Genomic DNA, 18,695 nt, shown 5'->3' with positions numbered 1-18,695 from the left:
TATATTCCAAACTACCATTTACAGGTCAAAAGACACATCAAATTACGTTTTTTTCCTCTCTCGTCTGGGACCCGTCTCTAACAACCTCCCACAGGGATCGTTATGCCTCTGATTCATCAGATTATCATACGAGAGGCAGATAGAAAAAAAGAGAGTGAAAAGGTGAGAGACAGACGCCCAGGAGGGGAAGTTCACCGGTGATTCACCACACATAGGAGGTAATATGTTATTTTAAATTCACTTCAGTTCACAGGTCATAGTCATTTACTCACTATTAGCACTGCAGTGCAGGCCATTCTTTTGAATAAATGTAAAGACTGTGTGTGTGTGTGTGTGTGTGTGTGTGTGTGTGTGTAACTGTTGGCTGTTATTTCAGACCAGGACTCCACAAACTTGGTCTGACTCCAAGCTACTGCCACACGTTCTGCACAGCCTCACCATCGCCGCAGCAACCCAAACCTCATCCCTGCATTTCATGGTGAAAGCCATTCCAGGGCAAAATGAGCCATTTTCCACTTGGGCCATCAGGGGGGAATCGGGGTGAAGCGGCGAAACCCCCACGAGGGTAGGCTTATAATTATCCCCCTGGCATACACTAGGAAATGCAGGTCCCCACATTTCCCACAGGGAGCACACGAGGAATGCGAGTTTCCTGCTGCGAATCTCTCGTCTGCAGAAAGCAACACACAGCTGGATAGAATCATTAACTTGAGGTGCTGAGTTGGGGGCAAATTAGGTAAATTTTACACAGATGCTGCACTCAATAAGACTGCGTGTGCTAAGAGAGAATGAACACGAAAGAGACATTTAGCCAGTGCATTTTAGTGACTTCCAGTGCAAGTCTGATCTAACACATCTTCATTTTCAGCTTTAGTTGTTTTGTTGTCTCAGCTTTGGTAAGGTAGAGTCAAACACGGAGGCCTGTAAAATGATTCAGATCTCACCTCTCTACGCTAATCTCCCATGTGAACACGAACCAGTTCAAATGATGCCACTTCACGGAGATGTCATTGTTTTAGTGGAAACAGCAACCGGACCACCACCTTTAGCCGGAGACCTGCTCATAGTTGTACGACTGCAGGCCTGGTGGACATCATACTTATATAGAGAATTTCAAAAAGTGTGGCAGCTAGTGCTGAGATTGTTCTGGACAATAAGGTGACTGAACGGTGAAGCTATCGGTAAGAGTATCAGTTAAGTGAGGAAAATCTGAGTTGGTTAATAGACCTTGAGGTTTCCAGAGTGGGCGGATAGATGGAGAAAGGCATTGTGGGTAATTCCACAACGGCTAAAAGAGGCAGCGATTCACTGCTTTCATCCATTTGTCCAGGAGACTGCGGAGCCCAATGAACGGTGGACAGAGAGATGAGGTCTGGAGGAGAGGCAAGGATGGTGTGGTGGGTGCGGCACGGATGGTGTGGGTGTGGCACGGGCAGTGTGGTGGGTGCGGCACGGATGGTGTGGGTGTGGCACGGGCAGTGTGGTGGGTGCGGCACGGATGGTGTGCGTGTGGCACGGGCAGTGTGGTGGGTGTGGCACGGATGGTGTTGTGGGTGTGGCACGGGCAGTGTGGTGGGTGCGGCACGGATGGTGTTGTGGGTGTGGCACGGGCAGTGTGGTGGGTGCGGCACGGATGGTGTGGGTGTGGCACGGGCAGTGTGGTGGGTGTGGCACGGGCAGTGTGGTGGGTGCGGCACGGGCGGTGTGGTGGGTGCGGCACGGATGGTGTTGTGGGTGTGGCACGGGCAGTGTGGTGGGTGCGGCACGGACGGTGTTGTGGGTGCGGCACGGACGGTGTTGTGGGTGCGGCACGGACGGTGTTGTGGGTGTGGTACGGACGGTGTTGTGGGTGTGGCACGGGCGGTGTTGTGGGTGCGGCACAGATGGTGTTGTGGGTGTGGCACGGATGGTGTTGTGGGTGTGGCACGGGCAGTGTGGTGGGTGCGGCACAGATGGTGTTGTGGGTGTGGCATGGACGGTGTTGTGGGTGTGGCATGGGCAATGAGTGATGCCCATGACACTGGCATGATTGGCATGACTTACAGGTGTTAATGAGGTTAAGATAGGACTGAATTGCGTGTGATGTATGATACAGGTAGGACATTGGTATGACAGGAAGTTGCTGTCAAAGTCCATATAAGCAGAAATTATTCCAGGCAGGTATCCCACTTGGAAAAATTAGATGTGTGTTTGTGTGTGTGTTTGTGTGTGTGTGTGTGTGTGTGTGTGTGTGTACCATGTTTCTGGTACACGACCCCCAGACCTGAACTGTACATCTGTCCAGTCCAGCTACTTTCATGGCATGCAAACAGAAGAGACGCTACAGATTCAAGCCAGCATGCTAAACACTAAAGATTCAAGCCAGCAGAAACATAGGACCTCTGTTTCAGCTGCTCCTTACCATAATTGGATTTGTGTTTTGGCAAACGATGAGATTCAATAACAACCCACAGCTGGGGTTAACTGCCATGACACCAGTGCAGCACAGCAGCGTGTGCTGATAGAATGAGACACACTTTCTCAGTTACAGGTCATCAGGCTATAGGCTAAAGGCTCTGTTATGCTAAACAGTCCATAAACGTGGAGGAGATCATTCTAGGAAGCTCACTAAATATCGGCGTGTTTAGCAGAGGCTGGGCACAGCGTCGGACCGGATACGCATCCCACCACAACCCCTGTCCCCGGATCAAACAGTTTGGGCTTTGGAGAGCATGAATCTTGGTGGATGTTCTATCTGGGCTGAACAGAGCTAACAAGGGGCATGGTCGCTTTTGTTAGTTCTAATATTTCGGGGCGGGAGAAAAAGCAGGCAGGTCCGTATCCTGTGATCGCGGATGGGTGGCCTGGGTGCTCTGAGACAAAGAGTCAGGCTCGGATGACCAACGCTGTGATTGAGGGTCAGGTGGAATGAAGGAATTGTAAATGTAACCTCACTGGATGGAGCTCGGAACACACACTCTTCCGAGGCCGGATCCCAAAGGGTCAGTGTCACGGTACGGCCCCTCCTCCCTCAAGTGTTTGTGTGTGTGTGTGTGTGTGTGTCTGTATTGCCACGCCCTCTTGTGTTGTGCACCTGATCCTTATTGTGTGTAATTGTCATGCATGTATATAAGTCTCGTGTCGTATCATTGAAGTTGTCCATGTTTGACCCCCGTAGTGTGTTTGTTGAGTCGTGAGTGTTATATTTGAAAACAAAATGTATGTCTATGTTTAACATGCCCTGTCCCCGCATCCTGCTTAACCCTTCAACGTTGCAGTCAGGTGAGAGGTCACCAGACTAAATCCCTCGGAGGGTCCAATTAACCCCAGACTCCACTTGAAAGTGGCATAAAGCGCAAATGATTGAGAGAATAACCGCAATAACCGCAGAATAACCGCAAAATGTTTATTGCGATCAAAAAAGAAAAAAGCAAAATGGAAAGAAGAGGAACTGAGGACTAGACTCTCTAATGAAGCTAATGAAAAGGATTTTGATCTGCAGTGTTTTGAAAGGGAAGCTGAGTGATTGCACTAACTGGATTTGGAATAATTCCTCTATTATTCCAGCAATTTACTCATCGAATATATTGTGGTGCCTAATTTAACCTTCCTGCTCCGAAACCGCTCAGCTGTTCAGCCGAACCTCTGATTGTGCTTAACGTGCCACATGCCTGTTTACTGGAAGTAATCAATCGGTAATCAACAATAATCATTACATCATTTTGACAATTATGGAAGAATGGTTATTCTAATTTGTTAAATATTAAATTATCGCTCATTCTTACTCCTTGTCTACACACTGTCTCTCTCTCAAACACACACACTCACACATACCAACCAAAACTATGTAAGAGGGCTTGAATCACTGGGTTTGTAATGTGTCAACCACAGGCATCCAGTTCTGGTTCTCCTGCCAGGGCTATTCAGTTCAGCACCACACAGAAAGAAGAGTTTTGGGTTGGGTGCAGCTACAATACACAGACCGTCACTCACAGAGTCGGAGCACCTGCACCTTGTATAGTTTTAATACCTGCTGCTTGTATGTCCTTCGTATGGTTTGTTCATTTTAGGTGGCAGGAATGTTTGAAAACCCATAGTGCATCTGCAAGCAGAGAAGGCTATCTAGAGTGTTCTTTCCCAGAATGCCATAGTGGCTGGATTCCATCATTCAAAACAGCCTCTGTTGTTTTCGGACCTCTACATTGCATTCCTGTTTGTCTCTCTGCCACGCAGACAAACACACGCACACATACACACACACACATACACATATAAGCACACATGTTCCATACCAACAGGAAAGCCCGCTGGTATTCTGTGTGTTTGTCTTGGTTCATGAATATTCATTACGTGTCTGACATGCAGAATGCCGTTCTGTCTCCAGCTTCCGTTGCTCCATGGTCGTGTCTCTCCCATGCAGAACTCTCAAGCAGTGCATGGGAGAGCATCATGTTGCATCATGGGAAGACTATGTTTAGCCCAACACATTCTAATATTAATCCTCATTTACAGGTTTGTGTATATATACCTGCGTGGGCATTTTTCTTCAATTACTAAGCAAACACACACACACACACACACACACACACACACACACATATATATATATATATATAGACATATTATAAAAGCATATATAATTATATTCCAACATCAGATTGCAACAAACTGGGAGAGTGGCTCCAGCCGATCCCAGGAACAACATCTGCGATCTCCATCCAGAAGAGTGCAAGCCTGGGAACAGGCGAGGACCCTCAAGCTCCCAGGCCTCTGGTACCCGAGCTTGAATGAAACAGAGGCCGCCTGCAGGATAGTGAGTTGGGCATTTATTTATATTTATATTATAATATGCTTTTATCATTTTCTGACTCTTCCATTTTAATTGTCAATCCCGCTGACATTCTAGCAGTTGCATATATTTGCTAAAATAAGTCTGTCCCCATCACTGTGTTCTCAGTGAAGCCTTATAAATATTTATGAATGAATATATATATATATATATATATATATATATATATATATATATATATATATATATATATATATTGCTTATATGAAATAAATGTACGCTTGTTTATGGTATTGCCAGTAAAATTGCTCATGGGTTTTAGTTTTGCAGCAGTGATTTATGAAATCCAGGATTTTAGGAGAACCGTTCCTGCAGTGACAGAATTCTCGGAGGAGAAGCAGTGCTGGTTCAAACCTGGTCAGAAACAATCAGCACTTTCACTGCTATTTTTGTTTAAAATCAATCAATTTCTGAATTAGCATAACAATTATGCAGTCTTTCATAGTGTGGTGTGTGTGTACATTTTGCAGGTAGGTGTGTATGTGTGTGTTCTGCATTACTGCATTAACAGTCACTTAATGAAATTCGGGACAATGAATTATTATTCTAATGAATAATGTTTGTTTTTAGGTCCAGAAATATTTATTTTTGATAAATCTGGCAACCAGTTTAAAACCACTTGGGCAAACCAAGGCTATCTATCTCTTTCTTAAATTTAAACAATGCAAAACTCAGAAAAGGGTGAGTGTGAGTGTGTGTGTGTGTGTGTGTGTGTGTGTGTGTGTGTGTGTGTGTGTGTTTAATAGTTTCTGATGAAATTACAATGGGGGAGGGGAGGTTGTTTATTTGTTTGTTTGTTTTTATGCCCAGAAATATTTATTTTTAGATAAATGTGGCAACCAGACCAGACTAGAATGACTTTCCACTAATACTCCACCTTCAGCACTATGATTTAGCTCAAGACTAAAATCAATTAATTGGTTAAAATCAATTGGTACAAAGAACAAGAGAGTATAAAGATTTTTAAACTGTCACGGTACGGCCCCTCCCCCCTCGAGTCTGCGTGCAGGTGCGTGTGCGTGTCTGTGTGTTCGTATTGCCACGCCCTCTTGTGTCGTTCACCTGATCCTGGTTGTGTGTAAATGTCATGAGTGTATATAAGTCTCGTTTCGTATCGTCAGAGTTGTTGGCGTTTGATCCAAATAGTCTGTGTTAAGACGTGTATGTTTATGTTCGACGTGCCTCGTCCCTGCATCCTGCTTAACCCTCATCCGTCACGGAAACACCGACTAACCAAGGATGCCTGGGAAAGGTTAAAAGGAGAAGGGGAAGAAGGGAAGTCAACACACTCCCACAGCACGTGTAGGGAGGTCTCCCGTAGTCGTGGGAACCCTCCTGATTCCAGCTACAGATCCAGGTGCGGAAGCAGGGGAGGCGTACAGAACCCCGCTGGGTGACATCGACTGGTACAACCACTTCCAGTACTCGGAGTCTGACTCTGTAGACTCATACTGTCCAGCGGAGAGGCCTTCCCTCATCCTGGCCTCCCTCCAAGGAACTACCGGGAGGGAGGAACCCGCTGAACAATTTTGGGGGGGCCCTGTGTATGGTCCGGGATCGAACGGTACAGAGTCCTGCGGAGAACAGCCGGACCAAGAGGACCGGTACTCGGAGATGGACTCTGCTGGGTCGTACGATCCCTACCTGGATGATCATATGGGAGACACAGAGTATGGAGAGACAGAGGAGTGCAGCGACGTCTGTCTGCAGTCGGAAAGGGGTTCCGATGGTAAGGAGGAAGCTCCTATGGAGGTATAAGAGTATCCTCATAGGGATTTTCCCTCCCAAGGCTACGCCAAAAGCTCAGACAGCAAGGAGCCTCCAGCACCCAAGGCACCGCCCAGGGAACGCCGGCCAGGCGTGAGCTGGCGAACGCAGGCGGCTATCAGGGAAGCACTGTTGTCAAATATGGACACTCCCCCGCCTGAGGCGAGGAGCTCTAGAGCGTATGCGCCTACGCCCAAGCCTCGTACAGGCAAAAAGGCAGTGGCACCAGTACCAGAACTGGGACAGTCGCCGCTACCTAGGCTGGCGAGGGACACTTCCTGCCAGGATGGTCAGTCTTTGACTCAGCCGACGACTGGGGGACTGGCTGGAGTTCCTTCCCCCTTCCCCGGACTATTGAATGTGTGTGGTGTCGTTCATGTGTCTGTCCCGGTCACCGTGTCTGTCCCGATTACAATAAATGTACCGGTCACTTTGTCCCCCTGTGTGCCCATGCCCGTTAGTGTGTGCGTCCCTTTGTCTGGCATCGTCTTGGTCACTGTCCTTCCCCCGGCTAGCCTGTTTGCGCTGGCCCGCGGCGGGTTGTCCGGTCCTTCAATGTCACCTTTTGGCGTGGGTCTCGAGGCCGCAGCCCGGTAGGCTGGTGCGCCGGGAGTCGCGCCCTTGAGGAGGGGCTCTGTCACGGTACGGCTCCTCCCCCCTTGAGTCTGCGTGCAGGTGCGTTTGTGTGTGTGTGTGTGTTCGTATTGCCACGCCCTCTTGTGTTGTGCACCTGATCCTTGTTGTGTGTAAATATCATGCGTGTATATAAGTCTCATTTCCTATCGTAAAAGTCGTCGGTGTTTGATCTAAGTAGTCTGTGTGTGATTCCTGTGTTGAATAAAAATGTATGTTTGTGTTCAACGTGCCTCGTCCCCGCATCCTGCTTAACCTTCGTCCGTCACATAAACAATGTTTTTTTTTTCTGATATTTCAGAAAATAAATATCTCCAACTGCCCTTATTGTTTCATTGTAAGCACATGTTGTGCCAGAATGTTCTGTTCTGTACAGGCAGATGCAACAAAATGACTGTGGTGTTTGGTCCTGAACGCAGTGCCCAGAGACCAGCTATTGCACTTCCTGAAGCAGGGACTCCCCCCCATGGAGTATTAACACATTAGAATGTCTGTGGCTTGCACATTCCTACCAGTCAATGATCGGAAAAGGATTTAAAACCAGCTATTAAACAATACCCTGTTCCTGAGTCATGCTCATCATCCGTTGCTTTCTTGTTCTCTGATGTTATGGTGTGGTGTGTAATACAGGCTGTAGCTCCTACTGGCTTCAACTCACTCAGCTTTAAACATCCTCAGCCTGCTGTGCCACATTTGAACCTAATGATCATTGTTTGGTGTCAGATCGACTGTGCTGGAGTAAGAATCCGAAGTAAGAGTCGTGTCACGGTTACACACACGCACACACACATCCACACACACGCACATATGTACACACGTGCACCGTTCAGACACATAGAAATTCTGCACAGCTCAAAAACAAATCTACTCAATTGTGCAGAACTTCCAACATTCTCAAATAATCCATGCCAGGTTCAGTTTCTTCCCATTCTATGACTATAAACGTGTATATGTGGAGAAAGGTCATAGGTCAGCATGTGTCTTGGAAAGCCTTGTGGTGAGGGACTGTAAATATGACATGCAGGGTTCACCTGACCTTTAACGCCCCCTGCTCAAATGAATCAGCCCCGGGAAAATGGGATGGTGTTCACTCTAGTCCGTGTTTGCAGGACGGTCTGGACACCCATGTGTAAATTTGTTATATTTTCCCAGCAGTTCTGTACAAAAACAGATGTTAGGAATTCCGCCAGGAAAGGAATTTCCACTACCCTCTTCTGCACTTGGACTAGCCGTGTTCTTCGGACTCAAAACTTTCCGATGACTTGCTATTTGTTTTTAAAGCAAAGTCTTATTTTTTTCATCCTATATGCTACAGAGGAGAGCTGTATGACAGCTCTGAGCCATGATACGGTACGATGTGTTCAGAACAGAGCAGCGTGTGCTCGTGAGGGCGAACACTGCCCTGAGTCTTATGTGACTTGGACCGCAGACTTTGTGATTGTTCCCTTTTATCTGTAAGTGTACTAATTATCCAAGGATGGGACTGCTGCTACTCGCACATAGGGCTGCTGGGCACGGGAACATAACAAGCCATCCTCCACATACCCACCCCAGATACATACGACTGGGAAGAAGCACGAGGATAACAAACAACAAACAAACAAGCAACCCGTCAGTCAAGCTGGGAGATAATATCCCAGCTGGTCTTTCACAACGTTATTCTGGCATATGTTTGTATGTTTTTGAGTGTGTGTGTGTGTGTGTCTGTGTCATAATTTCAAGTGAGTCTTTTTGCAGGTGCCATGCGATTACGGCACCATGTGGCACTTCTGTCATGGTTAGCTCCTGCTGTCGCACACGATGCAGTGAGAGTGACAACATCCCAGAGGGGGCGTTGGAAGGGAGGAGCTGCTGCCGCCTGTTGTATAATATTCCACAGGGCACGTAGGATTCTGGAACGTGGCGAATTTTGGCAGAAGGAAAACCCTGGAAGAGGGGTTAGTTAAGTGTGTATGCATGTGTGTGTGTGTGTGTGTGTGTGTGTGTGTGTGTGTGTGTGTGTGTGTGAGTAGAATGAGGATAACATTACCTCACACTGTCCAGCAAATGAATGCTACGTGTACAAACAAGAAAGAAAAAAGACTTTTGTTTGTGCGGCACATGTTTCATCTTAAGGGAGGAAAGTTTTTGTATCATGGATAATAATGCAATGTGATTATTAGAAAAGGCTTTTAGATGTGTGTGCACATGTGTGCGTGCATGCGTGCGTGCGTGAGTGTGTGAGTGTGTGTGTGTGTGTGTGTGTGTGTGTGTGTGCGCGCTTGAGTTTAAGTGCGGGCCCCCTGCTGAAGTTTCTCCTTTTCATGGTTAAGATTAAAGAGACACTGACATGCATTTTTGTTTTCGTGATTAGATCATAAAGGCCTGGGTATCAGAATGCAAATATGTGTAAACACACCAGTTAACTCCAGAGCTTTATGCAAATCTTCTGTGTTTATATCGGTGAATATTCAGGCAGAGGCGGAGCTTGCTAGCTCCAGGCAACCGCACACAGATTAATATGGAACTAATGAACATGGATGAATGGCAGGCTTTGCCAAGGAGTTTGTTACATGGCATGAATAACAATCCATCTTCACCTCTTCTATTTCTTCAGGTTTATCTAAAAACACTTTGTCCCATTTGCACGACATGTAACACGCAGCATAGTCTGATCAAACAGCTTTACTGGGACATACACAAATGGTATTAAGGAAATGTGGTTTTGGGGGTCAGTCTGGATGCAGTACCTTGATGGCGTTACTGTAGCATTACTATGGAAGGGAAAGTTTGAGGATTAAAGGTGCCGGCAACACGAGTCATATTTCCATATGACAGCTCAGTCAATATTGCTCACGGCAGTGATTCAGTGTCACTCCTTAATAACAGCCCCCAAATGTCACTGTTGCGGTTAATTCCTTCTTTTCTAGGCATCAGTGTGCCACAAGTTTGGATATGAAAGCTGGACTCGTAAAGATCGATACAATCCTGACATTTTGTTGCACACGTCGGTGGAGACACTTTTGCTTTTCCAAACAGATTTTCATGCAAAGAAAGGTTGTGTTTGCGTGTGTGTGTGTGTATGGAATATACACATAGGAGGGGGAAAAAATGTGTGTGCTATGTAGTACAACTACATAGCACGCACACAAGCACACACACACATGCTGGTGCTCTCGTTACACATGAATGCATTGTAACACTCTTAAACACATTTATGGTGTGCAAGAAGATGGGGTGTGAGCATCCGTGATTACAGGTGAGGTTGACCTGAGGTTGATCCAGCCTGCTATTACCAGCTTAAACACCTGAATAGGCTCGCACACGTGCTCAAATTTGTGGCTAGACCAGGACAGGCTCCGTAATACACCAAAAAAGGCTGACTGTACCACACACGTGAGGATCCTTTGTAGGAAACCGTGAAGTGAACTTAAGTCTACAATTATCTGTCAAAACATGGCCTCTTCTCGCGGCTGGTTGGCCGGTCATGCCGGCTGAGGGGTGCAGTGCATTGTGGATCCAGAGCAGAAATAAAAGGATTCTATTCTTTGTCACTGACGGGTTCTTGTAGAAGAACTTTTTTTTTTTTTTGTGGGTTTGGATGGAGGACGGGTGGATAAATGCCCGGTCACGCCATGTCTGCCAGACACGGAGGGCTAAGATGATTAAAAACGATGGTTATGACTGAAAGGAATTTGTAGGAAATGATGCAAGCCGAAGAGAATCTGTGTACGTAACCTTCCTGAGCACTGTTGTGTTTTGGCAGGTTTTAGTACTGCTGACATTCTACTGTTGCACAATGCCACTTCCAGTAGAGCATTGGCTAAAAACACGAGAGAACAGACACAGTGTTCTCCTCAACACACACACCTACACACACACACACGCACACAGATCTGGAGTTTCCCACATTGGTCAGCAGCCAAGGACCCAGCCAAGCCATTTTAACATGCTCCCAAATACCGCCCCTAAACCCGTCCCATTTGGGCAGTACCAAAAGTCAAAAACAAACACCCCAGGCAGATATAGACACACACGAACATTGAGGGGGGAGGAAAGCAACCTTCAGTCATGCCCAAAGCTTTTTAAGGGAACCCACAGATGTGTGTGCGTGCGCGTGTGTAGGGCAAACTGCTGACGCAGGAGGAAAAACACACCCAGTTGAGAATCACTGTGTGCAGGAGAGCAGGAACTAGCTCAGAGGCCCTGGGAACCACAGCGCCAGCACGACAGACCGCTGAAGGAAATGAATGCCAACTGTAACTCAGAGGCAGCGCAATAAAACAAAGCAGCCAGCCGACAACTTCCAGCACGAAGAGCTCTGCCAGGGAAGCAGTGGGAAACTTTTTCTGAAACATTTTTTAGAGCCTTAGAAGAAACCTGTTGGAGCACTCCAACCCAAACTGAGTGCCTCGGATAAACTTCTTAAGGTATGGAGTACGGAGTACGGAGTGTTGAGTATGGAGAAAGGATTAGGGAGTCTGGTTTCTTCACCTGGCTGACTGTGTATGAATGCGGCTCCAGATTATTTCAAAATCTTTTTCTCTTTTCATTAGAAGGCAGTGACGACTGATAATTCAGCTTGGCCGCATGCATATAACTAAGTGATAAACTGGTTACTCGACAATAACCTCTCAGCCTTTGTAGTTGTGCTAAATGTTGGCAGGTAGAACAGGCGCTTATTCCGTAGCATTAAAGTGGGATGGCTCATGGTTCATGAAGTCCTAATTAAAAAACCTCTGTTTATATGTGCAGCTATGAAGCCAGACTCGGTTGCCATGATGGAGCTAAGTGGCCTGCATAAGCAAGGTGCCGTGTGCATCTTTGGCACGGGCAACTTCGGCCGCTCGCTGGGGTTCCGTTTGCTCCAAGCGGGTTACGAGGTCACCTACGGCTCCCGCCACCCAGGCAAATCAGCGTTGCTGCCCAAGGGAGCAAAGGTCACGACCCATGAGGAGGCACTGCAGGAGGCACAGGTGATATTCCTGGCAGTCCACCGGGAGCAGTACGGTTTCCTGGCATCGCTGAGCCCCGCTTTGGAGGGCAAAGTCTTGGTGGATATCAGTAATAATGTGAGGAGGGGTCAGTACCCAGAGTCCAATGCTGAATACCTGAGGAAGCTGGTCCCAGGAGCTGTGGTCATCAAAGCCTTCAACACCATCTCAGCTTGGGCACTGCAGGCAGGGGGGCTGGATGCCAACCGACAGGTACAAACCCATACAGTGGCGTGCACACAATACACACACACACACATTCAATACACACGCATTCATACAGCAGTGCGCACACAATAAACACAACACACAATGCACACACAGTCTTACAGCGGTGTACACACAATACACACACACACACAGCTGTGTGCACATGCTGGTGTCAGGCACAGACTAGCTATTACACAAACTCGATTATCAGGCTAAATGTCATGCTTTAACTACTTAAGCTCTTGGAACTGCCACAGTTTATGAAAAGCGCTACACAAATAGCCTTGCCTTGCCTATACCTACTTACAATGTTACTGTCAGTGGAAAATGCACTGCAAAGACTTTAACAAATAAATACTTTTTTTTTTTTCAAATATCAAATAAAAACACTCATTTATTCCATCCAAAAACTTTGCCAGTCGTTCATGGGTCAAAGTGCAAAGTATCTAAAAATATAACCAGCCCAAAACGAACTCACAGGCCAGACTGGTGTAATAATTAATGAAAGACTGACACCCCTGGGTTTTAGACTGCTCTCCCGGAATGACATAGTCCACTGGTATTGTCTACTCCTGTATTTATGGAGGAGCTCTTGTCTGAGCATGGCGCACGCTGTCACGCATGTTAAATTACCTTTGGCCGTATCTGCCGAGAGTGAACGTGAGACCCAAATTTTGTTCTCAGCTGTCATGGAGCCACCAAAGATTCAGCCTTCATGCTTCAAGTACTATCACATCACCGCAGTGAGCAGAGCAGAAATACAGCATAGAACCCCCGAGCAGAACAAAGAAGCACTCGCAATGCCAGGGCAACATGGACGTGTGTGTGTGTGTGTGTGTGTGCATGTGTGTGCGTGTGTGTTACTGTTGTAGCTGCGTGCTGTTAAATCTGTGAAATGAGGTCAACGTGATGGAACAATCACACTCATCTTTAGGGGGGCTCAGAGAATAAGGTTCATGAAGTCTTAACCCAAGCAAGCAATTATGAGTCTTTGAGTCACTGACCAAAGTCTGTTATCACTCTGTGTGTGTGTGCGTGTGTTTGTGTGTGTGTGCGTGAATGATGAATGAAATCAAAGACTAGCTAGACTAGTTTATGTGAAGGATGAAGGAAAACAAAGACTAGCTTGACTAGTTTATCTGTAGTAAATTAACTAATGTCCAAATCTATTTGTGATAGAGAGACTGTGCAGGCATGGTTACTGGGTAACTGGGTAACAGTTACCCAGTTACCATGCCTGCACAGTCTCTCTATCACAAATAGATTTGGACATTAGTTGAGGCTGATCAGGAAGCAGAGAGGAACAATCTAGGTCATCACATTAGAAATCCAAATCCAAATGTCCGCTGTTCCGAACGCAATAAAGGTGGACGGACTGAATGCCTGAAGGAAAGGAAAACAGATAACATGGCCAGACTTCTATTTCTCTCATGTTCACTGCTCTGCTATTTAGAAGAACAGTGCTGATTTCTGAGCTTATCTGTCTGTCTGTCTGTCCTGTCATCCATCCATGTATCTCCGTATCTTGATATCTGCATATATCCATCCCTTCTCAGGTGTTAATCTGCGGCGACTGCGCCAGTGCTAAGCAGGCCGTGGCCGACATCGCCCACGGCCTGGGGCTCGCCCCGCTGGACCGGGGCTCCCTGCGTGCGGCGTCCGAGCTGGAGGACATCCCCCTGCAGCTGTTCCCGCTGTGGCGACTGCCCCTCCGCCTCGGCGCCGGCCTGCTTGCCGCTTTCTTCACCTACAACGTCATCCGCGACGTCGTGCACGCCCGCGTCACCGACGGCAAGGACAGGTCCTTCCGCATCATGATCTCCCTGGCCAACAAGGCCTTCCCCGACGTCGCCCTGGTGATGCTGTCGCTGTGCTACCTGCCGGGCGCCATGGCGGCCGTGCTGCAGCTGCGCAACGGCACCAAGTACCGCCGCTTCCCCGATTGGCTGGACCGCTGGATGCTGTGCAGGAAGCAGCTGGGCCTGCTGGCGCTGGCCTTCGCCGTTCTGCACGTGCTCTACACACTGGTCATTCCCATCAGATACTACGTCTTCTACCGCAGGGCTACCATCTACGTCGGCCTGGTGAGGACGCGCCCGGCACGGGCGGAAGGATCCCGTCACGGTCGGCCGGTAGCAAAGCGCCGCGGTGAATGCAGGGTTTTGCGTGCCGTCACGAGAGGCTCCGTATTTTATTTTATTTTGTTTTATTTACGGTGCGGCACTTTTGTAACACATTTGTCGTATCGCTGAGGCTCCGTTAGCTCCAAAACGCCTCCAAAGCAATTCAAGCGATGACAGCCTGAGGAAAGAAGGGGTGTGTGCGTGGAAGGGCATCAAGAGGCTTTTAGCTGTGAATGAAACTGTGCTGCTTATTGTTGTAGGAGGTCTTTTGTTCCATTTTATTTTTTTACAATTAGCACATAATGACTTTGGATGAACCAAAATGCTCCTCATGTGCTATCACTTAAAAACACTCATCTGGGACCTTACCCTAAAACAACTTAATAATACATGACTGAAAATGCAGTGCAAAAATACAGCTAAATAAATACAGCTAAATAAATATAAAGCTGTGACTGAAACTGATAACGTAAAAGTCAACCACAGTTGGTACTTGTCAACAGTTTTTGATTGTCAGAGGTTTAACTGAGACAAAGAAGGTATTGTGAATGCAAGTGTCATGATTTACTGTAGATGGTTTTATTGAGAATCAGATACCAGTTTTAAACATGGGTTTTTCACATGGGTATGCATGGGCATTCCCATACACATTACTTCTAATGTGACTGATAATTGCCAGACTTAAACTGGTAAATTACTCTGTTTTAGATGCAAGAGAATAAGACCTTAGAGTTCAACAACGTGATGGCATGGCGTTCCGACGCCTACCTGTCCATGGGAATGCTGGGATTCGCTCTGTTTGTCTTACTGGGAATCACGTCCCTCCCATCCGTCAGCAACTCTCTCAACTGGAGAGAATTCGGCTTCATACAGGTATCTAGACCAACGTTTTATCGCTATTCCATAAACCATGACTAGTGGTGAAATTAGCAATTATACAGTGAGATTCAGTGTATGCAAATGTAGGAAAGCTGTAGTGATTACACAATGTGTTCTTGTCGCTGGGCGGAATGCTTTTGGTTTCTGTTTTAGCCTTAAAGTAATAGCTCAACCAATGACAGCAGTGTGGATAGCGATGAACTGAAGCTAGTACCCACCAATTAGAATAACAAAATTAGCATAACGCTAAATGGGGGTTTTATGCAAATAGATTTTAACTCGTTAGCATTTGTGACTAAAAAGCTCCCTCCTGTCCCGTGTCTGCCCAGTCTAAACTAGGTCATACGACGTTGCTACTGTGCACGGCTCACACCTTCCTGTACGGCTGGGACAATTTCCTGCAGCCGTCCGCCTACAAGTGGTTGACGCCAAGGAGCTACATGCTGGCCCTGGTGGTGCCCTGCGTAGTGTTAGCGCTGAAGGCGGTGCTGATCACGCCGTGCGTCGACCGTGCCGTCGGCCGCATACGGCAGGGCTGGGAGAGGGAGGGCAAAGGTCGTGCCCCTGAAGACAACGCCAACAACCACCTACCACTCATTCTGTAGACGTTGTGAGAACTTCGTGGTGACGACGGTGCGCTTAGTGGAACCCAGCGGTCCTCCAGTGGAGAAAAAAACCCCGATAATCTCTCCCCACTTATTAAAATAAGAGTCTGACACAGGTTCTTCTCTCCTGTTGATTACTTTAAAGTCACCACGTTGCTTCGGTCTCGTATGTCCTCTTGTTATAGCTAGGCAGTATTGCACGCAAAAATGAAAACGCATGCAGGTTTAAGCCTTTTTTGATATCCGGACATTGATTCGCGCTGGTAAAGGAGTCGTGCAGAATATTCGTGAATAACAATATTCGCCGCTTTTGACAGTCTAAAGGATTTGGCAGGGTCTTCTGTAACTGTTACTCTTTTTTTATGGCACGGGTCTCTGTAGCGGATAAGGCGTTTAACGATATCTTCTTGAGTCCCACTGTTCCTGAGCTGCTCCTCCCCGGCGGATCGTCCTCTTGCGATTTCTTCGACCCAGAAGTGGGCAGTATCTTCCCACTCTGCATGTCTCTGCGTCTACCTCCTGTCTATTTTCCTTGCTCTGCGGATTAGAAAAGGGCATAGGTCAAGAAGAATACGGTTAATAAGAAGGTCAAGAAAATAGAGTTCATTTTTTAAATTTACTGTTTGAAGCAAACGTTACTGAAATACTGATAACAATAATCTTGTGAGCCAAAGATTTTTCTCATGAAAACCTTACGTCTTATTGTTTGTGAATTTGTCTTCTAGTTAAAATTTCTTCCAGCGAACATTTCGCCTAGTAGTCCTTTCCAGAATTCAGTGGTGCTGTTATCCTCTTTATCCTCTTTAGATTAAGAAGAGAAGTGAGTAGCAATACAACCACTGAAACGAAAGTTATTTTGCAGTAGTAAAATATTCCCATAATAAAAAATTCGGTTCATTGCTTCACCTTCTACTAATATGGGGAGTCTGGCATGTAATGCAGCGGATGTTAATGTAACCAATTATTATTTTTATAATTAACATTTAATAATAACACTGTGTTTAATAACATGTAATAACATGTGACATAATGGGACTGTTGAGATCTTTTCAGGGTCAAAAAGCGTGCACGCATGACAGTCTCTCAGGGCTTTGGCTTCAGCTAAGATTTGACATCGCTTCTATCATGTGATTTACGACATGCCAAATTTCGCAAATTGTTGTGACTGACTGTGCATTGCAGGAGTTTTGCATTGCTATGCCTTACTGTGCCGTGCAGGAATATTCACTATTATTTTAACTCGGTTACATGGCATTTTTGAGTAGAAAGTGCAATTTATCAAATTCCCTGAACCCTGTTGGATATTGTATTTGGAGAAATGCCGTGACATTAAAAAAAGACACCAAAGCTCCCCCTCCGCCACCTCGTTGGCCAGTTTTTCTTGTTGGTGGAGGGGGGGGTTTGTTTTTGTTTTGTTTTTTTCCTTCAGTTTCAGATTTCTCTATTACAGAAGTTCTGAGTGAGTCAAAAGTGGAGCTCATTGGCTTAGCAGGTAGTCCTCCTGTGGCTCATATAGACACAGCACCACTGAAGTCACACTGACTGTGGATGGGCTGCCTGACTGACAGATGTTACTTCGCGGTGTATATAGATCACTGCACACTCTTCTAAAATTGGACGCAATGCTGAGCCTCAGGCAGAGGTTCTGAACTTTTTTGATCTGGCCACAGGATTGCTGACTCAAAACACAAGGGTGTTCTGTTTGTCGTCTTGCGTCGTTGTGAAACAACACTATACAGCTCTGTGGACTTTTTATATCTTTATGTTTTTGTATTTTGTTCATGCACTATAGGCCATTGAACCTTTCTGTCAATTTATGTCAAAAAAGCAACTTCCCTTCTTTCCAAGAGGCATCTTCTATGAATTTCTTATTTCTCTGTTAATAAATGTGCATATCTGACAGACGTATCTGACCTTATTCAAACAATCTGTGCCCCACAAAGCATCATACACAGACACAGATCCAGGTCCCAGTGCAGAAAATAATTGATATGCTGTAAAAGAGATTTATGAACTCTCTCTCTCTCTCTCTCTCTCTCTCTCTCTCTGACAGCTGTTGGGTGTCTGAACGCTGAATGCTAATACAAAGAAATGTAATACAATGACAGGTGTAAGTGTCAGGAGACTGCTGAGCTGGAATACATCTTTTTCTCTCCCTCCTTCAAGGTTAAGGCGAACTTGAATTTAAATAATTGGGGCTGATCGCACCAGCAGCAGACCAAGTCAATGGGGACGACCCGCACTCTAATACACAAGGCTGCCAGGAGGAGCCCTTTCAGGCACTGATCACATGACCTGATCCATACCAACGACAGGCACTTGGGAAACGATGTTTTTTCGAACATTCAGGAAAGCTTGGTGGTAGAGCAGCTCTGCATGTGAACCCAAGCTCGGCATATCTGCAGCGATCACAGATTAACGCGCTGACTGACAAACAGACCACACATACATTAAAGAACTACAAAGCAAAAATAAATAAATAAATACTGTTTATATCACCATCGAACAGACTATTAGCATTGCAAACTGTGAGGGAAAGGAGTAAAGATTTTTGTGCAAGAGTTTTAATTGCATTTTATGATCTATAGCTTTGAGAGATTAGAATTGATTTATTGTTTTAAAAAATGAAGCCGTGTGAAAGTCTGTACAGGGTCCACTGAACTGCAGTATGGGTTTC

General features: G+C 46.3%; 1 protein-coding gene across 1 annotated transcript; it reads left to right on the top strand.

Moving 5' to 3' along the window:
- The first annotated feature begins 11,228 nt into the window (after positions 1–11,228).
- On the top strand, positions 11,229–17,918 carry steap4 (STEAP family member 4). Its single transcript, XM_027010810.3, has 5 exons — positions 11,229–11,637; positions 11,963–12,414; positions 13,968–14,495; positions 15,243–15,407; positions 15,743–17,918. The coding sequence occupies exons 2-5, from the start codon at positions 11,965–11,967 to the stop codon at positions 16,016–16,018; spliced, it is 1,419 nt and encodes a 472-aa protein (XP_026866611.3). The 5' UTR covers positions 11,229–11,637; positions 11,963–11,964; the 3' UTR covers positions 16,019–17,918.
- The last annotated feature ends 777 nt before the right edge of the window (positions 17,919–18,695 follow it).

The sequence above is a fragment of the Electrophorus electricus genome, chromosome 1 (assembly GCF_041902795.1).
Source record: "Electrophorus electricus isolate QZ-2024a chromosome 1, ASM4190279v1, whole genome shotgun sequence".
Lineage (NCBI taxonomy): Eukaryota > Metazoa > Chordata > Actinopteri > Gymnotiformes > Gymnotidae > Electrophorus > Electrophorus electricus.
This window is presented reverse-complemented; position numbering and strand designations above follow the sequence as displayed.